The 23548-nt window shown below is 39.0% G+C and overlaps 1 protein-coding gene across 13 annotated transcripts; it reads right to left on the reverse strand.

Moving 5' to 3' along the window:
- Window positions 1-128: 128 nt before the first annotated feature.
- Window positions 129-21095, reverse strand: rab27b (RAB27B, member RAS oncogene family). Of its 13 annotated transcripts, none has more exons than XM_085926406.1 (10): window positions 21009-21078; window positions 20822-20931; window positions 12860-12964; window positions 12487-12637; window positions 12364-12402; window positions 5079-5250; window positions 2984-3072; window positions 1904-2007; window positions 1621-1744; window positions 129-1445 (listed from the first exon to the last, which is right to left on the reverse strand). In XM_085926406.1, the coding sequence occupies exons 6-10, from the start codon at window positions 5229-5231 to the stop codon at window positions 1259-1261; spliced, it is 657 nt and encodes a 218-aa protein (XP_085782532.1). In that variant the 5' UTR covers window positions 5232-5250; window positions 12364-12402; window positions 12487-12637; window positions 12860-12964; window positions 20822-20931; window positions 21009-21078; the 3' UTR covers window positions 129-1258. The 13 variants fall into 13 exon arrangements, with proteins under 13 accessions (XP_085782532.1, XP_085782531.1, XP_085782529.1 ...); XM_085926405.1 differs by having other exon boundaries at window positions 21017-21055; XM_085926403.1 differs by having other exon boundaries at window positions 12487-12579; window positions 20822-21083.
- Between the last annotated feature and the right edge of the window lie 2453 nt (window positions 21096-23548).

A 23548-nucleotide genomic window follows, 5' to 3' on the forward strand; every position in this document is an offset into this window, starting at 1 on the left:
GTTCATTTTCTATGGCACTCATAATCAGATGTTGGCACGCATTCACTCACTCATACATACACACAGAATGTGAAAGTAGTTAGGTTTAATTTAGTTGAAAATAAAAATGCTTTCATGTGAACGGTGGGTGAAGTTTCTCTTTTATTTGGATTTGGCACATTGGCAGATTAAAGGTGACAAAGCTTAAGGGCACATAAACCTTTTGAACGGATCCACTGTGTACAATACAAAAAAAAAACAAAAAAACATGTACCACCAACCACCATGTACTGATGATTATAGATAGAACCTGTTTTGTATCGTCATTAGCGTCAAAGTATTCATGTTAAGCAGCAACATACTCAAACTGCAGACTCATTGGGAAATAAATAAATAGATCACAAGCTAGAAAGGTGATTCTCGTTTCTTGAGCAAGTCAACACTTTAACACACATTTTCCAAAATGTAAGGCAGATAGAGGTGTCATGATTTTAGGTACATGGTTGACTTGCACAAAAGATTGGGCAAGTGGTTGTAAGACACGGACATTGGCTGATGGAAAGCATCAGAGAGTAAATAATAGTGATTTGAAAGAAATTCTAGATTTGGCATGAGAAGGCAAACAAGAAAAAGAAATGAACAACTCTGCAGCTGTTTGAGATGGCCAAAAATCAAGATACATTGTCAGTAGTCATTAGTACGAGATAGAAATTTAACTCTTCACTGATAAACTATGTTAGCTTCAAATGTATGTGTGTTTGTTTTGAAAAAAAATTCTTTTTTTTTCCCCAGGTACAATTTTAAAAAAATGAAAACTAGATTTTTATTAGACAAACAAATGCAACTGCATATAAACTGTATGTATGTAAATAAGTAGGCTTAGGCCACCATTCAATACGTAGTCATTATAGAGTATAAAGTATCACTTTTCTTCTCCACACACATATGCATGCACGCATACATGCACACGCACACGCACACGCGCTTGCGCACAAACACACACACACGCACAATTGACATGATCAGACTGCAGTTCCTTGAATAACCCTTAGAGAGAGACCTTGGGTTGCCCTAATCCAATGGAGGCATTTAGGCAACATAATTGAATGGAGGAAAAGAGCGAAAAGGAGAAGCTAAACAGTGGTTTAGTTTGGGCTGGAAAATGAGATGAACAAGATGACACCCGAGAAGCATGCAAGCAAAGACGAAGAAACACAGCAGAGGAAAGATTGGCGAGTGGTGAGTACACTTGGTCACTTTCTGAACAAGCTGCTGAACTCTAGCATGCACATTTCTTCTCATCGGGCTGTGTAGTGGAGAGCTTTGTGGTCCCGGTGCCATTAGATGGCTCTGAAGGCGGTTTGTCCACACACTGCTCCATCCTCTTCATGACCAGGTCCAAAAGTGTGATCACCGCCTTTTCTACCTCCACCCCGGTCGCGGCGCTCGTCTCAAAATATGGGATCCTGTCAGCAAGTTGTCAAGTTTAGACGGTCAAGCAAAATTTATTTTGCAGTTAATTACAGTTTTCTACTTCTACTATAAAGCTTGTAATTGTATTTGAGCAGTGTTAGAATTCATATAATCAACTACAAAGTACATACAAATGTACATCTACTGAGCGCCATACTCTAGACATACCCGTATTTATCTGCCAGCTCTTTTGCTTGCTTTTCTTGAACCTCACGCTGGTCAGCCAGGTCTGCCTTGTTTCCAACCAAGACTATATCTGGGTTCTCACAGTAGGCATTGGCCTGTAGCTGGCCTGGAAGGCAAGAAAAAGCATCCTATTGAGCTCTTATTTCATTCAATGATCCATCAAACCTTTCCACATTTGTCTGCAGTTATGTCAATAACTGGGATTATACGCAAAGGCAATGTTTTTTAAAAAAAAATAAATATAACTGTGACATCAACAACATACTCATCCAGTTTCTGACATTGAGGAAACTCTGCTGGCTGGTGAGATCAAACATCAATAGGAACCCCATGGCATCTCGGAAGAATGCTGTTGTCAGGCTGCGGAACCTGTAACGGAATAAGGGTTTATGATCAATGGTCACATTTTGGATGCACTCAACTATCTGTACTTATTAAAAGCAGACAGTAATAATAATAATCAAATAGAACAGTTTGTGTATAAACCCATGACGGTATGTTGAGTTCATAGCTGGCATTTTTTAGGCTAAAGGTTAATAGTAACGCAATTCAGTTGGTAATTCAAATTCAAAACCTGATAGCAAAAATAAATGTCGCTATATTTGTCTGTGCCGCTTATTGTGGTGTGCGCACCTTGGCCACCTGGGGGCAGTATAGTTATACTGTAGTGTAGTGTATTGTAGTGTACAACTGCTTCACAGTACAGCAGTAATATCGATATTAATTCTATGCAGAGGATAAATAATAAACGCTTGTGAGTCTTGTTGGTATCTCAAAAAAACCTACCAAGTATGTCAGGCCATACGTATCTCAAGACGCCACTGTATTAAAGTGAATCTTTGGCATTCAAGGACTTTTATATTCTCAAATGCAAATAGACCATGATAAAAAGTGCATTTACATACAGAAAAACTCTGTATGTCATGTCTTGGATACATAAACGTAAACACTAAAGCAGAGCCAGTAGACTAAACGACAACACATACTGTATGTAGGTGTATTGATTCCATGTGATTCGTTTAACTATTTGTCTTTTTGATTTAAAGCTCTAGAAAAGAAAATTAAAAACTTATATAAGTGTCTGAGTCATCCTAATGTGAGTCATCCATCCTTAGGAGGAGGGATAAACGTTTAACTGATCCAAGCCTTTTATTGAGTATAGACCATGAACATACATTATGGATTGTGGCCATCAATGATAAATGAAGTTATGTACAAGCAAACACAACATAACGTAAACATAGACGTGCAAACATGATGTATACTTATAAATCTAGTCATTTATCCACGAGTCATTTGCTCTGGTTTAAATCCGGTTTCAATCTTGACAAATGAAGAAGCCCACCTTTCTTGTCCAGCTGTGTCCCAGAGCTGTAGGTGAACCTTGAAGGTTTTTCCTGCTGTCATTCCATTGGGGTTAGAAGCCGTGTACACCTGAGAAGAAACGTTATTTTAGGTTAAATATGCTTGCAATTTTGTTTGTGAAATCCATTCTAAGCTAATGAGATCAACACAATATGGTCATGTGCTATCAAGAAGGGTACCGATGCTAACTAATAATAATATTTTGTTTATTGAGAAGCAGCTATAGAAATGGATCAGTAGTATTTTCTGTTAATAAAATGAACACATATCAAACATCAGCTACGACAACAGGCTGAAGTCGTGGTTAGAACGTCAACCTTTTAATCCAGAGATCTGAAAGTCAAATCTGGGTCTTGGCTTTCCCGTGTGGGGTTTGCATCTTCTTCTGATGCTACCATATAAATGAGATTAATTCAAGATTCTAAATTTGGCACTAGGTGTAAATTAGTGTGGAAAGGATTGTCTATATATTCCCATACTTATCAGGATATGTAAACCTGCCTCATCTAATGACTTGTTCTAAGTATTGATAGATGTTAATCTAATGAAGCCAAATACTGTGCAAATAGCACATAAATATTCTTCAAAAGAATACGCATCTACAAAAACCTTAAATGGTACTTTATTTCAGTCAATTTGCACTACTTCTTATCATGTACCAAATCCCATTTTAATACATGCATCAAGATCAGACACTATTCTGGTGGGCAAAGTAATCATTTCAATGCTTTCCATAGCAATCGTGGAGTAGGAGGTGACCTAATGAATTTATGAGTCAAAGATTTGCAGTTTTTCAATCTGCAATCCACCTCAATAAAGTGATATCAGGGCATAGATGAGCACTGCGAGCCACCTCTTGTGTTTGTCTATCTGTGGGAAGCCTCGGGCCTCATTCACACCTTTTACTGCGATAGATGAGACAGCCACTGTCACTAGTGGGAGTTGGTTCATACACTTCTTGATTTCATGTGAAATAACTAGCTGATATTTCTAGGTGGGGGGGGGGAAAAATTGTGAGTTCCTGTAAAAATATTGAAACTTAAATTAACAGGTGCAGGCCTTGTATGTTTTACTGTCTGGATCATTGATAGTGCCTTTAAGTTGACAGCCCGTTAACAAGAATGTTGCTCATCTTCCACTCATCAACCCCACACACACACACACACACACACATTCTAGATTAGATAACTTGGATAATAGTGCAATATTCATGCACACACATGCACACACTGCGGAGGTGACGAACAATAATTGATCATATGAGTCATCTGAAGCAGTGGGATAAAATTAGCGCTGACAGTATTTCCGGACATGGAGCATGCAGCATCATAGCATAGAGCTGTTCAGACCAGAGCATAATGGAAAAGTTTTCTTGGTATTTTTGTCAATTACAAAAGCAATAAATGGAATGACTTAGGGTTAGAATGGACACATCTATTTTTAGTTGTTGTTCATTTGCGACTTTGAGGTTGTGCACAAGTACATGTTCAATCAAACCAAAAGTTTATATTAGCCACACTAACACCTCCATAAATCAGTCCTGGGAGTTCAGACAGCTGGGAACCAGCAATGTTCCCATGTGGGTATTTCCCACTTCCAAATTAGAGCAGGTCACATGATGCCAAACACAGATGACAAACTCCCCCAATGTAATATGTATTACATGTGCTATTTACAGAAACGTTTTCATTCTCAAAAAAGAAAATCCATTACATGAACTGAATGCTCTGTGCAGGCATGAATCATGGTTTGCCTATGAGAGTGACAGAAATATCCAATAACCTTGCGATGACAGAGGGAAAAGGTCTGGCATAGTTACTGGGGAAATTAGAGTACTCGCAGATCATGCAAGTGACAGTGATTTGTTCATTTCCAAAAATGAAACAAACGTTGTCAAAAAGTCACAGAGATACAATAGGATGGCCTCAGTGGAGATGCATTTGTTTGTTTTCTCTAGTCAAGAAGGGCCCCATGCTGCATCGGATACAGACAAAAGCCTTAATCACCTTTAGGACCTAATTTTGTGATGTAAGTCTTTTCCGGAGGTGTGGTGCATTTGATGGAGGCAGCCTTACCACTCTTTTTTCCCTGAAGTCGATGCCGACTGTTGTGATAAACTTGGGGTTGAACTTGTTATCTGTGTACCGGTACAGGAATGTTGTCTTCCCCACACCAGAGTCTCCCAGTGCAAGGAGCTTTATCAGGTAGTCATAATCCCCATCAGTCATAGTGATGACCAATAGAAACCTGTACAAGACACAGACACAGATGGCATGTTAACAACTAGACATGTTTAACGTTGCTAATTTTTGACATGTTAACAGTGCCTGAGTCTCAAGACTTTTTTTTCCACATGATGCCAGAGGCTTGGCATGATCTTTGTTTGGTTGTCACTTTTGCTCATTCGTCTTTGCAGCGCCTGTCGAGCTCCATAATGCTGAGGCAGCATTGTTCATTTGAATTGAGATCTGAGCTTTGGCTGAGAATACTTCCATCCATCTATTTTCTATCCCACTTATTGTCATTAGGGTCATGAGTGTGCTAGATAGAGCCTTTTTCCAGGTTGACTTTAAGTGAGAGGCATCCGAGTTTGGTTGCCAACCATTTGCAGGGCAACAATTTACACTCGCATTCACACCTAAGGGCATTTTAGACTAATCTTTGAACCTAAGGAGCAGGTTAGTCTGTTATGGGAAGATAAAACAATTGAAAATACACTGTGGCATGTGTGAAGGTCGCACGTTAAAAGGGGAAATTGAAATAAACAAATGAAATAGTGTTATACGATGGCAAGTATTGCTGAAGAAAATAAACCAGAATGTCTTAAAACTCAAAGAAAACCTTTCTGTACTGTCCGACTTTCATCAAAGCCAAGAGAAAGCCGTGACTGATCGCTACTGCTACTGATAACAGTTTGATTGAAATGTCGTGTATTTGGGGCCCATTCACTCTGTTCTGTTCTGTTGATGGCCTTAGGGTTAAATGTGGGAATGTTTGGACAGACTATCATAAGACTCCAATTCACTCAGCTGAGACACTTTATCAGAGAGAGAGAGGCCATAGTTCAACTTGGCAGAACAGCCGTGCTCGCTATCACACTGACTGAGAAAGCACAGAAAGAGAAATGCTGGCGCCAATCAGGACTTAATTGCCATTGAAGGCGTGTGGTAGAGTGGGCAGCTAAATGTTTCAATTTGATAGCTATGAATATGACTTTTCAAGATGACAGGCACATGCAGGACGAAAGGAGGCAAGAAGATGAGCAGAGGTACTTGAAAGTGCCTTTTTGGAAAACCAAGATTAAAGTAGAGAAAATACTCAGCTTTCAGCTATCAACACAAATGAGTGAATGAATGTTAGACATTGAGAAATATTGAAAGCATGTGTACCACCGCTCCTCACATTGTCACATGACATTGACGAAGGGAGTTGTGCAGTCAAACAAAGGCTGCTGTTAATATTCTAAGAAACACTTGACAGCATGTGAAAGCAATTTCAGTCAGTAATAGATTGTTGTTTAAAAACATCATAATTGCAGATATGTTTCACTGATGTATTTCTACTCCATCATCATCTCGGTGTGGCAGAATTTCTCATGTTTGTTTTCCAATTCTCAAAACTTCCAAAAGTTCCATATTTTCTTAGCGAGCGGTATGTTTTACCCTGTAATTAATTAACCATGCACATTATAAGGAATAATAAATGTGGGTTGTCAAGCCTACTAATACTGTAGGTCAAGGCTATTCAATTCTGAATTCAATTAGGCCACGTTTTCAAATCCAGAAATGTCACCAGGCAATAGTAAATACATTTGTAAAAATTTGCCATTTTCATTGTCAGTTTTCTTCTTCAAAACAATACTGTTAGCAATGTGGGTAGATGACGCGAGTGTTGCATTCACGGTATTAAATACTGCAGGAATTTTTCCAAATCTAGCCAATGAAGATACCCTTTGGATTTATTGAACCCAATTCAATTCGGTCAGTCCTCGGCCGCATGCGGCTCGCGGGTCGCTAATCGCCATGTAGTATGTTTTCATGTTTCGGTCGATAACAAGCAATACTGTAATGTGATGCATTGCTGCGTTATGAGCGTGGAAGATTTTAATCTCATGAGGTGACAATACATGAAATTCACAGCATCATACAAAGAGCTACCCCTACATTCATCCGACACAGCATCGCCCTCATCATAACAGAAATGCAATGTTTACAGAAATACTGCTGCATAGATTTGTTATACACTGAGGTCGTAGTAGAAAAAGTAGTCCCAAGAGCATACTAAATCTTATATCTCAATAACAAGGAAGAACAAAACCGTAAAGCACCACAGAGACATTAAAAATGCATGAAGAATCAAACACAACAGGGGAGATGGAAAACAACACCCAGTGTCGATGCAGTCACTGTGTGCAGCTCTATAGACAAATCCTACAAAGCCAGTGTTTGTAGCAAGAAGCTCTCATGTCAAAGAAATACAGCAAAATAAAAGTATCTGCTGTACAATCCAAGGGAATTGACACCATACGTTTTTATTCAAATGCGCAGTCAATTTCATCTTTTAAAGTGATACAAAGGTCATCCTCCGTGTAAAGGTAGATTGTTCTTGCTTGAAAAAACGCATGAAGTAGTTTCTGTCTCGAGGAATGGAGTTGGTGACCCCTGACTTAAATAATCGATCAGAGTTCTCGCAGCGAACGAGAGTTTTAAAATTGGTTTTAATATATCATAAATGTGCATGTGTATCGATCATCAGTTAATATTGGATTGACAATTGACCAGTCTAAAGTGTGGAGGAAACTACTATTTGTATTTTCTACCTTGGTATGATAGCATGATATACATATACTATATGATGCCTTGGCCAGTCAGTTTTTGGAAACAAAGACGTACGGCTGTATTTGTTTTCAAATTGATGATTAGTGATTGATTGCGCATGAAAAGGGCAGCGGACATTTGTCACCGAGACTTGCGTGTCCACGACAGTCTGGAGATAACCTGTTTAGTTTTTGTTTTGTTTTTCTGCTCTGAGGACACCAGTGAAGCTCTTTGCTAAAGGCAATATTCAGTTTGCAAAAGTCAATAATCAATAACTGCTAAAGAGAATGAAGACTGAAACTTAATTATTTGGTCTAGACCTTTTCTGTGTTTCCTGGGAGATTTTAAACCGTTGGCTTTTTCAGAACCATTTAACCTAGTCGCGAGGGATTTGTGATGACAGTGCCTACTGGGTCCTTCTGCTTCACCAATCTGTAGCATTGAGGCCAGAAGGCTTTCTTCACACCTATGTACTGTTTTTAACAAAAGAATTATTAATCATCACTTCTCTGGTTTTGGAAAGTTCTGTCTATCTAAACTGATGGTGGTTAAGCCAAATGTGTTGCGTCATTTGTCTTACTGCTTTTCCAAATTATTTTCGGTATAAAACCCATGATAGTGGAATATTGTTAAACCAATTCAGGGTGTGCACCCTTTGGATGTCCCACAGAGGCACCTCCAACTGTATCTTGCTCGATTGTATTTGTCTCAAACAAGTGCATAGCACATGTATTACCTGCATCAACAGATTTGTAATTATCAACCAGTTCCTTCAATCCTTCCTTAATCCCACAGCAGGACATGCACCAAGAATGAGCACAGGTCAGCATGGATGATGCAGTTCCAGGAAGAACAACTCTAAAATAGGTAGAAATTGACACATTTTGAAATGTATTTATAATGAATGACTTTTGAAAAACCAAAGAAGGTAATGATGCACCAATGTTACAGTAAATGATAAACCTTCTTCTTTCTACATAGCTATTAATTAGGACACGGGAATACATTTGATGCAATGTGTAAAATAGCAAATAAGAAAGTACATTATTAGAAGGGTGCTGATCTCAAACACAAATGACTCGGTGTTATTCCTTTGTACTCGACTGAGCCCAGTATCTTTAAAGCATTAGGAAATCCTCTACGTATTTGGCGGATTGTACGGCATGCATTTGAATAGGATTTTTGTGTGTGTGTGTGTGTGTGTGTGTGTGGTGTCTCACGGCCTAAGAGATTTGATCTGAACATAGTTTATATATACTACAATTCTAATTAATACTTCATTTATTTCAGAGCACTGGCATGTTCATGCAGCAACATGTTTGTACGCCTACACATGGGCTCAAGTGGAAAACCACATCTAATTGTTCATTATCTGTAAAACAACAGTTCTACTTTATGTAAAAATGTATGGTTTAAACCTCAAAAGCATTCAAGAGTCCAGCACTGATACTGAATTATGTTTCAGGCAATTACATGAGTATATTGGCAGGTAAACATGGCACAGTTAATGAGGAATAATCATCAATAATCAAAAAACATTTAGAAGTTTACATTTCACTGAGGTCATCTCCTTAGTTCCATTTACGGTCACAATGCTGAAAGGGAGATTAGAAATCATTTGACCTTTGCTCTTCCCCACAAAGTCTCTTGCTCATCTGCTCAATTGTCTGGGCTGCAAGACAACCATTATTCTATTGTGAGGGTTAAGTGCAATCAGTATGAAAACGTCCTCGTGTCTTCACGAGCCGAAAACTGACAAATAAATGTTATGAATACAACTTCAATGTTGTGAATAGGACTCAAATTCCCTGAAATTATGAAACGAGGCTCAACACGTGGTGTACAATATGTGTGTTCATTGTGCTTCACTTTAACTTTAACTTAAGACAAGCGGTGCACGACTGAATTTTTCGATGCCAATTTTGACCTCTCGTCTATGGCAGTATTAAAAATGGAGTGCCTGTAGAGCACGGGTGCAATCGGTCTGCCTAATAGTTCTCATTTAACTGGCTCACGGGAAGAAAAACTGACAAATTAAACACACCTCTGAGAGCACTAAACATTAAAGCGACACGTCTTCTACTCAGTCATCAAATATCATGATGCAAGTGACAGCTAATTGTCAGCATTTTTTGTTCTGATAAGCAGCACACATTCGAATGTTTTCCAAACTTGTTGATTAGAGGTATTTGTGTTGAATAATGCATGTACCTGCACAATAATTGACATTCAGCGGTTTAGTGATGACATGCAGCCTCTACAATAAAACGTACTCTTGCACGCTGCTGTGACAAGAACATTTCCCCACTGTGGGATAAATAGAATTCTATCTCATCTAATCGAATCTAATCTATTAGATGAAGTATCTTTCTGGGTGATCGGATTACCTTTCTTCAAAATTAAAATTCTGATTTGGGGTTGAAAGCAGCTCTGTCCCTAGACATTATCAAAACAATAAAGCATATATTATTAAATACCTCATAAATGAGCGGCGAGGTATTTACCTGACTAGAATTACTCATCAACACTTCTCAAGCATCCTGCATTAACATTTAAAGGCTTGAAAATCAATGCGGAGTATTGTATTTGTTGTATTTGTGGACTTTCTGCTTTCCGCATAGTCCGTTATGACTGACTGCTACCTTAAAACAATTCAGTCAAGAGAACATTTGCGGTGTATATTTAGTCCAAAAAGTAATGCATATGATGCATCTATCTTTTTTTTTTTTTTTTTACAATTACTTTTTGAGGTTTTACAAAACATTTTTAGCATCAGTAGCAGTGGAAAAGAAAAATGTGTTCTGGTAACATGAGCGTGACAATATGCTCAAATCTAGTGAAAAATAAATTGAAATAAACAACTTTCAAATCACCAGTGTTGGGAAAATGACTTTCAAAATATAATTAGTTGCAGTCATTAGTTACCTTTACAAAAACATAATTGGATGAATAACTCAATTAATCCGTCATAAAACTAGTTACTAGGGAAAGTAACTATAGTACTACTTTTTCAAAAACGTTCAATTATGTAAAATAATTTAGATTTTTGAGCATGTGTCAAAATGACGATAAGCATTGTTTTTGTTTTGGCCCACCGTAGGATTGTGTAGAATATCATGTGACACATTCCCAAAACTAAGTGGCTGACGCAAGGCGTAGCGAGTCAAAAGTCAAATCAACATAGTAATTGAGTAGATTAACCGTTACTGGTAATCTATAATGCCGTTAGTAACATCGTTACTTCTAACGCCATTAGTCCCAACACTGCTAATCACGCAATGTTACTACCATAGTTTACTAGTGATGGGATGGATTTAATGACTTTGACTAACTGCAGTGCACAACCACAAGTAATGAGAATTTGAACATCATCACTCCACTTAGTGAGGAAAAATACATTGCATGACTACAATAACGGGTCTTCTGTGTCTTGGCCAGTTTCTTACAGCATTGTTTATCTACTGTATCCTTGGTTCGTATTTTGGCATCATCAATTCAGTTCTGGCCAACAAGCATCACAAGTCCACTCCAATTAAATAATGGAAGAACAGCCCTGATCCCCCCCCCCCACAGTTCTCTAAAAAAAACTACATTGCAAGTACGCCATCACTTTACCATAGGGGAGGAATTGTGCTTCCGACAACGAAAATCAATAATGCATGCTATGGTGTTTTGTGGATTGCTCTGGTATTGGTTGTAATCGTAGAAACATCAACTCATTATTTATGGTTTGCTACTTATGCAGGGTCGCAGGGAGCTGGAAGTTATCCAGGCAGATGTTGTTTGAGGCTAGACAGGGTCAGCCTGGACAAATCAAGACAGATAACTCGTCCCACTTACATTGTCAGAGTAGCAATTCAGAGTGTTCTACCACTCCTAATCTCATGTCAGGAGCAAACTAACCCAGATGTCACCTAAATCCCAGCACACTCCCACACACACACTTACACACACGCACGCACAATAACCTGATAATGTCAGTGGCATAGAAACGGCAACAAAGTAAAAGGTGTGACCTCACTTAGAAACATGAGAGGAAATATAGTGTGTTATCCAATTTTGTGAAGATATACTGACTGGTGAGTACTTCAGAAGGCGTTCCCAAAGCAAATCACCATTTTTTGAGTGTGTGAAATGAGACTAACCCACAGCAAACATGTGTTACAACAACTCAAATTGATGATTTAAGAAAGCGCCTCATGATGCTCAAGAAGTTGTGTCCAATTCCACAGTTAACACAAAAGATTTGTTCAACTTGAACCACACAAACCCTTTTCAATGTCATTCCTTGCTGCACGTTACTTGATCACAAGACAGAGCTGGAGGTCTGTTTCTTACAAGTCTCATAACCAAAAGACAAACAGCATATTAGCAGTTTGGAAGAAAAGGGCGTGATAAGATTCCACGGCTGCACACAAACACACACATTTACATTTCCCTGTACAAACAACCAAGTTGTGTCTTATGTCTTTACTGGTATTTTTTGACACCCCCACTGCCCTGTCACATGCATCCATCTCCGTGGCTTCAAGGCCTGACTTACCGCTCAGTGAGTCCTCAGCTGATTCAACAGTGCCTGGTCCTGGAGGGGGGGAAGGAAGCGTCAGGGAGCAGCTGACCAGCAGCCAGCCTCACATCCACACACACCAACTAACTGTTTGCCTACCATTCAGCTGGAGGCAGACGAGGGCGAGGAACTTCAACAGCCACTCCCCCACACCACAAGCAGCACCACCAAGTTATCTGATCAGCTGACCGGCTGCAGGGATAGATGAATCACTCGGTTGAGGCAAGCTGTAGCTGCTGTGGTGGTTAATCTGCTGAATAAATATGTGGATAAAAGAGTGCAACCCAAAAAAAAAAGATCAGGATAAATACTATTTTGCAACAGACGACAGGGAATAGCTACTAGAGAGACTGAATTATAACCGAAGCAAAATAGCATGCCGTTGAAAAATCAACTCTTATTTGTCAACTGACACGCCTTGACTTTCGCCATTCTGTAAACTATCTGATTTTTTTTTTTTTTTTTTACCTACTGAGTTTCAGTGGTGTGAAGTTTTTGCTTCCTGCTTTCACCTCTTCCTTGCTTCCTCCTCTGCATTTGTCTCTAGCTTCTTGTGTCAGACTCTACCACTGCTGTTCTGTGTAATTAGAGGGTGGGGCCAGGAGATGGTAAACTTGATTGAGTTGTACACACACACACACACACACACACACACACACACACACACACACACACACACACACACACACACACACACACACACACACACAATCATTTGAGGCAAGTGCAGCGGAGAACAGCCTCGGGTTATGCAGGTGGAGTTGTAAAGCAGGAAGTGTAAAATACCTGAAATGTGACTTCAAAAGATAATTTGTGAAAGGAGGAAATACATTTGGTATTTGTTACGCAAGTCCAGTCACATGTTGCACAAATAACAGCAACAAAAAAGTCAATGATAATGTGTTCAGAGTAGACGTTCGCTCATAATTCTATTGAAATTCGTTTGAGAACATTTGTAAGAAAACACAACAGTTTTATCATCTAATGAGATTCCATAAACGTTAAAGCTCTTAATTTGCTGTTAATTGATTTAGGACACACGAACCCTTTCAATACTCTCTTATCATTGCCGGAGACAATAATGAGTCATGCACAACTACATGTTTTAACTTCAGATCAACATTGCAATTACATTGTTTATCTTTGTTTTGATCTGACTAGTGGCCACACAAAAGGGCAGACATCTTGAAGATAAATCAAATACACTCAAAAAATTCTTAAATAGACCAATCACCACCGAGCTTCTCATTCATCAAGGGCTACCGGTTTTTATGCACACATCTAAAACAACCAAATTTGTGTTATTCGTGATAATTAAAAAGTGTGAAGCTTATTTCTGTTTATAAATAGGGAGTTTTTTGGACACTATAGTATACTGTGTAACCCTGTCGTATGGCTACATAAGCAGGAATGACAACATGCAAAATAATGGATAGTTCAACTTTGTCCCACATAGAGACACAAAAGGCAAATAATGGAAATGTGAGAAGTACAAAGAACACACTCAGCATATCTGAATATTGAACACACGTTCCTTTTGAGACACAAAGTTTGAAAATCGCTAACCCCAACACAACAGTGGGAACAGCTGCTGTTAAGTGCCTTCAACTAAAGCAGGGAAACGGTTACAATTCCTCATCTCCCATGAAAAGGGCAACAGGGCACACAACAATGTGCTCCGATTTTCACATCAGACAAACACCGTCCACCCCGAGGATGGACAGTCACAATTCCCACTGGTACAGAAAAGATCTTATTAATGTATTGAACAGAGCACAGACGCACATCTAACATGGAAATGAGCTCACAGGAAGGTGTTAAGACCACAAACACACAGGCGCACACAAACACACACATAGACACGCATGCACAGCAGGCATCAAATTATGGTTCACTGGTCACCCAACAATAATTGCAGCTATCCCTTTTGACAGCTGAATGAGAATGGTGCGAATGCTATGCAGTCTTTCTGTGTAGAGGGAGTTTACTCTAGTATAGTAAGTAGACCTAACCGTATTCCACTGCAAATGTTAACCAAAAAAAAAATGCTATATTTGCCAAAATACACCAAGTACCGACTTTTGAACTCGACTAGAACTAAAAATTGAAAGGAAAAAAAAAAGAAAGGGGGCAGAAGAAAATAAAGATGACACTATCGTGGACGGTAACCTTTGTTAAGTGATGCACAACAACGACCAGGCATCCTGAGTTGACATACAGGACTGGCACAAATTTAAAACGTGGAAATACCTTCATGCTGAAGCGGACCGATAAAACAACATGTTTTTTGTCAATGGTACAAAGTCACAAGCCGAAATGACATCTGTGATTTGTGTTGCCGGTCCAATCAGGATATTTAAATGTGTGAGTAGCTCTATCTGTTTTGATATTTTCAGAAACCTGAATTCTGACCATAACCCAATAATGATTGCATGCAAACATAGTCACTAAATACAAAAAAATATCCCCCACACAGACCATTCGTCATCTATCCTTAATATTCACAATAATACTCGACATTCGATTTCTATAGCAAAAATAGCCCAGCAGAAAATGGACTCCAACTGCTGAAGAATCATTGCCTGCCAGCCACAGGAGCTCTTTAGGGCAGTTCTACACAAACATTGAATCAGTCCTGTGTTCATCGATCACAGTCTGTTTGGGTGCTGCTATAAAGAAGACAAAATCGGACTGCAACGGACAGTTAAGACCGCCGAGAAGATAATAATTACCCCCCGACACACTCTTAAAGATTTGCACACTGAAAGAGCTAGATCGAGAGAAGGTGAAATTCTCTTGGACCTTGCCAACTGTCTTTGTTGTCTTGCTTCGCAGGTCACTCAAAGCTGAAAACAAGTGCCTTGGGGAAAAAGGTAAGGAAGTTGGATAGTATAAGATTGATTGCAGCGGTGGGAAACTTGTGGGAAAACGTGTTCACTGTTCAAGAAGCAAGACCACGTTGAAGAGACACAACTCAATAGATGTTCTCCCGTTTGTGAAAAGCCATGCTTTTGTCCAACTCCGTCGCGAAAACATTTCAGGACATAGCTGAACTTTTATTTCTGCATTCCAATCAGACAATAGAAGTAGTGTGCAAAGATTGCATCCGTAATGTTGAAATGTGATTAAAAGCTGAATCATCGGAACCTCTTGTTGACAACAGGCTGTGCTTGTCCCACGTAAGAACTGATTGGTAATACTATAGACCTCAACTATCTTGCTTCGGTCCAGAGTCATCTAGAATGAGAATGAGAGAATGAGAAAAGCTGCATAAAATAAGCAAACATGAAAACAGACAAAGTGAGAAAATAAAGAAGCCTGGAGTCACAAGACAACAACCACTTCTCACAAATAAGAGCGCATCTATTATGTGTCGAGACATACGACGGCAATATGTGACTCAAAGAGCACAATATCCATTGTGCACAATGGAGATCATTGTAGCGCACCTGCTGATGGTCATGTTCCTCACAGACTAAGATATAGTCAATAAGCCAAGAGCTATGGTTAACGCTGATGGAATTACCTAGTGAGTTTAAGCGATGCTGTCGTAAGCAGAGTATTGATTGATTATTGTAGAGATATACATAAGTGTCCATACTCTTAATGAAGATTACAACTTATAGAAAGGAGTCTTAAGGCTTATATTTGACATAAATGTCTGAAAAACTGTGAAAGACATGATGAAAACTACGCATTTCAAGCCATGTGCAACATTCACATCAACTCTCAGGGATGCCTGTAAAAGCTACGAGCATCTTTATTAATTAATTCATTCATTCATTTATTTATTTATGTATTCTTAAGAGCACAAACTGTGCAAACTATGCACATGCTACCAACACAAATTTTCGTTGAAATCATATCACAGGATGTTGATTAGGGGGAAAAAAAAAAAAAACAGAACAAGAGAATTTACGTGATGACAGTTTAAAACATGTATTAACCGCTTGTCTCCTGTCTGGATGTGTGTCTGCAAGTGTTTGAGTGAAATAAAGAGTTTAAAATAAGGGAGTCATCATAACACTGGGGTGGCTTCTTTAATATTTTACAGCTGGAAAACAAGGTCATGTGTTCGTTATTTACTTCCATTTCATAGCTCTACAATATATTGAGTTTTATGTCTGGTATTGTTTATTGGGTCTTATTAGGTATATCTTTTATTTCAAGTTGATAAAATTTACATACTGTATACAGCAGTGGTCCCCAATCCATGGGCTGCGGACCGGTACCGGTATCCTTTCTGCTCGGTATCAGCCCGCGTAGGAAATAATCTCTGTTTTGTTGTGTTGTTGAAAAACAACACCCATCCATTTTCTTTACTGGACACTAAAATTCACAGTCAAATGAGTGGGAACTGAACCCACAGAGCCTAATGGAACCATTTGTCACTCAGAAGCAACAAATTCAGTGTGCAAATCATTATGCCTATCCATTTTCAAGACAAAAAAGAAATATTTCAAGTGAAAAGTGTGTTAGTTGTATCTGTACACTATTAAATGTTTAGGGGAGTGCATTTTTTTATTACTGTCTATTATGGCTTTGGGGTAGTAGAATGTATAAAGTTATTAGAAAAGATTGGACTGGTTTATTATTCAACTTTGGCCACCAAGTGGTAAGAGCATTTAATTGTTCTACATGTCACGATACATCACTGGCAAACATAGCTGAACAAATACATTAATAAATTAACAGTTTTCTAACCATCAATTTTTGTTTATACTACAGTTGATCATTGTTCCAAGTGTATTTCCCATAACTTGTGCTAAAAGATAGTCCACAAGTAGCTGATGTTTCCGTGGTTCCAGCTTGTTGCTCACTCAACTAGATCTTCAAATGTGTGCCAAATATTTCTGTCGACTAGACTGGAAAAAAAAAAACCCATGGGCAAATGGAAATTAGGTGTATGTTGATCTCAAAGTTGTGTTGCATAACATCATATATTATGGATTCCTCCTCCAAAGCATGCACATGTGAAAATTGGCTTGACAGCATGTTGTTGGCAGCTATGTATTAATCTCAATGTAGTGGAGAGAAAATGTCTTTTTGTCTTTCAAGTGTGTGAAGTGGGTGGGTGCACTGTTAGGAGACAGGGCTCATGTTGAATGTGCAAGACAAAGGAGGTAAAGATGACAAGGGACGAAAAATAAAGAATAAAACAAAGAATAATCAAATAAATGCCAGTCGCAAATAAAGTCAAATAGCATATTTGTCTTTCTCCTTCGACAGTTCCTAAGCAAGTGCAGTAGGAGTAAAGGCAGGAGCATCGTGACCAGGAACTCTCTGCACTTGTAAAACAACTCCACACCTCGACTCCTCGTCCTTCTCTTCCTCCTCCTCGTACTCCTCCTCCTCGTACTCCTCCTCGTACTCCTCCTCATTTTGTATCTTTCTTTCTTTCCTTCCTTCTTTCTCATTTCATCTCTGTCACCAGGCAACTAGCATTTTCTGCTGCTTTCCCTCTCTTCTTTGCTACTCACTTTTCTTTTACATTACTCCATGCGGTTTTTCGACAGACACACTAAAACACACACACACACACACACACACACACACACACATTTTTCTCCTGCAAATCAAGCTTTAACGCATGAGTGCTTTCTCAATGAGTGAATTCTATATTGTATTGCAAGGCTAATGAATTGACTGGAAATACTGTATGTTTTTTCTTTTCCCTGTTGTGCGGCCTAACACGGCCCGGTCCAAGGTGGCCGGGTCTGGTGGTCAGGGACCACTGAGCCAAAGTATTCCAACTCAACAGGTGTGCTTTGCCGGCAAAGAGCTGGCGTAGCAGAATCTGTCGCGTAAAAAAAGTTGCAATCGTTAATCAGACCTGTTACTTTCAACACAAAACTCAAAGGTGGGGACAAACTGTTCGATACTGCAGTACGATACGCTCAGAAACATACATTAGTCATTAAAACCGCACCACTTGATAAGGAGTGAGGCTCTAAGACAAGTTGTAATCATCGTGCTTTATGACTGAAGGTAAAAGTGGCAGTTCTGAGGACGAAAATGTACTTCCAAGCAAGCTCCATTATTGATCTTTAGGTAATTTTACATCCCTGAAAATCCCAAGATTTATTTATTTCCTGCTCTTTCTGCCAAGCTTTCTATTGGTCAATTACTATTTGGTTGTAATTGTATTATTTTTAATCAAAAATTTGGTATGAACACAGGAGGCAAAGAAATGAGGAAGAATCAAATTAGTCAGAAATAATGGCCATGTTTCCTGTATTGCTGGGTGGTGCTAGAGTAGCGCATCCTTTATGGCTTGAGGCAACTTTTTAATATTTATGGGTCTCAGCTACACATTAGAAAGGCAGGAGATCTGTGACGATGGAAACACACAGCTGGGTTCTTACAGTCAGCCTCAAACAGCACTTAGTACACTGCAAAAGCAGAATCACACGTCACCCAAAGAACTCAAAACACTAGAAACTGAAAAAGCTAAATAGAAAAATAATAAAAATAACTAGAATTGGCAATTTCTGGAGAAATTGCGTGTGAAGGCGAAGGCACTTCACACTATTGTGGGACTCGAAATGATGATTAAATGACATAAAAATGGTAAATTGATGATGATTAAATAAAATAAAAATGGTAAATTAATGATGATGATGAAAATAATTATTAAAGTGATGTGTTAAAATTGAATGAATGAAAAAAAAATATTGGTCAAGCGGGATTCGAACTCGCACGGGAACAGCGCTCGTGCTCCAAATTCCAGTCTCTTCTTACTGAGCTAAACAGCGGCTTAGTGTTGCTGTGGAAGGGATGCCGTCAAGCTGAAGAAGGAGTCCTATCGGGCCGTTTTGGCCTGCGGGACTCCGGAGGCAGCTGACAGGTACCGGATGGCCAAGCGGAACACGGCTTCGGCAAAAACCCGGGCGTGGGAGGAGTTTGGCGAGGCCATGGAGAATGACTTCCGGACGGCTTCGAGGAAATTCTGGTCCACCATCCGGCGTCTCAGGAAGGGGAAGCAGTGCACAGTCAACACTGTTTACAGTGGAGATGGTGTGCTGCTGACCTCGACTCGGGACGTCGTGAGTCGGTGGGGAGAATACTTCGAAGACCTCCTCAATTCCACCGACACGCCTTCCATTGTGGAAGCAGGGCCTGGAGACTCTGAGGCGGACTCTCCAATCTCTGGGGTCGAAGTCACTGAGGTAATTAAAAAACTCCTCAATGGCAGGGCCCCAGGGGTGGATGAGATCCGCCCGGAGTTCTTAAAGGCTCTGGATGTTGTTTTTCTGTACTATTAACCGCACCTGAATATAAACCACACTGGCTAAAGTTAGGGGAAAGTCGTTCATATAAAAGATGCACTGGACTATAAGCGGCATGTGTTTTGAATCAAAACAAATCCTTTGTAAATTTCATAAAGATCATGAAAAATCCATAGATAAGCTGCAGGGTTCCAAGCTTGTGCAAAATGTAGCGGTTTATCATCTGGAAATTACGGTATATGCTTATTATTCAACGTATATGCTTATTGTTCTTATAGTGAGAGGTGTATGCAAGATGACCATCGCACCATACCACAACTGATCTTAACAGTTCTCAACAAGTCAAAGTCCTGGTGTAGGGTTCTGCCAAAGTTTTCTGAAGAGAGTATTGTGGGATGATGGAAAATTCTAGATAATAACACTCCCAGTATTGTGTGAAAAATGTAAATGTCACAGTCAAGATTATATAGAAAGGAGCGCATGTGAAGTCGAGTGATTTCAAATCGATTATCCCCCACAATGCACTGCAGCGCACAACATCCAGTTGAGAAGGTAAAGGTTAAGTCAGTTCAGTATTGGAGATAAAAAATGAATAGTGACAAATTGTATTTCCTATTACAATCAGGTACTACTGTTTTTATCCCACAGTACTTCAACGTTTAATATTTGAAATGCTTCCTAACTGATTGTTAGTAATAGCGCTTTTGAATGTATCCTTTTTTTTTGTTAAAACAAAAAAAAATCACTACACCACAAATGATCAAATATTCACAATCTATATCATTCTTTAAATGCTGTTGATGTTGTACAAAGGTCAATTTTACACAAGCTGTCTAAACTTTCCTCTTGGTTTTTTTTATTTTTTTATCCCGTTTACCCCAAAACAAATGGAACTGCAAAGACAATAAACTCGGAGATCATGTCAAGACAAACATTGTTTTTTTTAAGCACCTTGGTTCGTTGCATGTGCAAAAAAAAAAAAAAAAACTGGCTTTGAGATGCTGCAGAGCCGCTGTTCGACTCCACAACTGAGCCCCTATCCGCCCCTGCGCCTGCAGGGCGGCCGGGTTATGACTCATAGCCCGCCGCCTGGCTTCCACTGATGCTCGAAGCCACAAGTAACGCGGAAACGCTCCAGTAAACAACCCCCCGTCAACGAGACAGCTATATCGGGCGCGTGAGTCGCTGCGAGCGGATGTTCTTACCTTTGACGTGCGAGAAACAAACTCAGATCTTCCTTGCAGGTGTCTGCTGCTTTCTGGCCAGTTCGTCTCCTCTCCCTCCTCCAAAACGTCGCATCGCTCCCACGGTCTTTCTGCAGGGGGAATTCCGTGCACAGATCAGACGAGGTGCACAGAAGTCGCTTTAAGTGTCAAGTGAGAGCGCACTAACAAGTGGACCTCAGAATTATGGAGGAAGCTCGGTTTTCCTGGGGTGGAGGGTTGACGTTGTTGACGCATTCAGGAACACCACGGAAACTCGAAAGTTTCATGAAAAACATCTAATATATATATATATATATATATATATATATATATATATATATATATATATATCTATATATATATATATATATTTCTATATATATATATATATATATATATATATATATATATATATATATATATATATATATATATATATATATTTCTATATATATATATATATATTTCTATATATATATATATATATATATATATATATATATATATATATATATATATATATATATATATATATATATATATATATATATATATATTTCTATATATATATATATATTTTGGTACATTTTATTCTCTTTGTAAGAAGAAATATCTTTAATAAAAGATTTGGTTCATGGATGTATGGGACTTTTATGGGACTCTTTAATCAAATCAGCTCAAATTTACTAACTATGAAGATCATCATCATCATCGTTACTATATTTTGTACGTATTATTATTAGTAGTAGTCGTAGTATTAATTATTATCAATAATAATAATAATAATAATGATGATGATAATAATATAACAATCATGTTATCATGTAATACTTTTTGTATGTGTATCTATTGTAACGCGTGTTTTAGTTACATCTTTTTATACAAAGTACAACTGTATAAATTGTAGGAAATCTATCTGAATGCATAAAGAAAATTAGTCGAAATTTGAAATATAACAAGAGTGCTCACGTAAAACTGCCTGAAAGACAAAAAAAATGTATATTGTAATGTTTGTGTGTATATTGGACAGACCTTTACTAGTATTGGCATTGATTATCCTGAATGCTCACTTTTAATTGATCACATCAAGTACGCATGCTTTGTTGCTCTAACAGTACTGTAAGGATTTTCATATATGTTTATCAAGTGACGTTTCTACACCAACAAATGTCTTTTAATGTTAACAAACAATAGTTTCTTCATTCTCTCGCTACTGATTGCTCCTCATTTAATGTTTTATCTTTAATTGTATCAGTTGCATTCCAGTTGTCATGGATACCACACCATGCATGATGTGCCCAAGCAGAGCTCTACTAAGCCACATTGCAAATGTGTGCGGGTACATGTGACAAACGTGTTTGACCGAATTTACCTTTGAGTGTGTGCCTCTGTGTTTGTCGGTGTACTGATCCTAAGCCATGGTTAAAATATGACTGACCTGTTGCCGTGGAGACATGAAAGCTGTTGACAGACTGTTCTATTTTAATACAGGAAGAATTATACCACTGTTTATATCTCCTTGTAGTGCATACTCATTTAATATTCACATAAAGTGTAGTATTTTTACACATTTTCCTGATTTATATTGTAAGAAGGGTCTCATGCACCCTGGTCTGATCACCAATCAATCACAGGGCACCTACAGACACATAATGGCATGAAAAAGCATTTGCAAGACTATGTGGGCTAACATGTACAGCTGTGCCCCTGGTGGAACTCGGGAGCGAAACCAGATGGAACCCATGCTTCCTTTGGTACCCAGGAAACACTCATTCACCACACTTGGGACACATCTGGACATATTGGTAGGTAGGTTACTGAGAAGAATTAAGGGTTAGATGAAATCACAGCTCTACTTAGTGGACAAACAGTGTAAGCACACGAGCTTGTATCTATGTAGACGAAAAGAATATTCGTCCTGATTTGGGCTGATGTTAAATATTCTGAAAAGAGCTAAGGCCGATTTAGTCGGCAGAGTGATCATCGGTTGGGCTCCATTCTGAACTGGTATAATGAGAAAACCCTCCATCGCATTTGGACAAGTGTCCGTTTTTCACAATCCTGCAACCAGCCCTTGATGTCTCAAATTTACTGTATAACAATACTGTGTGGGTTTTTGTCAGTGCCAGAAGGAACCGATTCATTCATTCATTTTCTGAACCGCTTAGTCCCCACGGGGGTCGCGGGCGTGCTGGAGCCTATCCCAGCCGTCATCGGGCAGTAGGCGGGGGACACCCTGAACTGGTTGCCAACCAATCGCAGGGAACACAGAGACGAACAACCATTCGCACTCGCACTCACACCTAGGGACAATTTGGAGTGCTCAATCGGCCTATCAAGCATGTTTTTGGGATGTGGGAGGAAAGGGGAGGGCCCGGAGAAAACCCACGCAGACACGGGGAGAACATGCAAACTCCACACAGGGAGGGCCGGAGGTGGAATCGAACCCGCACCCTCCTAACTGTGAGGCGGACGTGCTGCCCCACCGAGCCGCCGAATTTTAGGTTTTAAAAACCATAATTTTAGGCAAGGGCATTTTGAAACATAAACATTTAAGTGAATCACGATATAATCAATCATAATATTAGTTTCTGCTTTGATTTAAAATTAAATTCCCAATGTATTTTTGAGAACAGATCTGTGCTATTATTCTCAAAGGACACTCGATATATATCTTTTTAATTTTCAATAGGATCAAGAAATAGCACGAGGGTTTATCAGGGTTGT

This window comes from Syngnathus leptorhynchus, chromosome 12, assembly GCF_054491065.1.
Source record: "Syngnathus leptorhynchus isolate UIUO chromosome 12, UIUO_Slep, whole genome shotgun sequence".
NCBI classification, from domain to species: Eukaryota; Metazoa; Chordata; class Actinopteri; order Syngnathiformes; family Syngnathidae; genus Syngnathus; species Syngnathus leptorhynchus.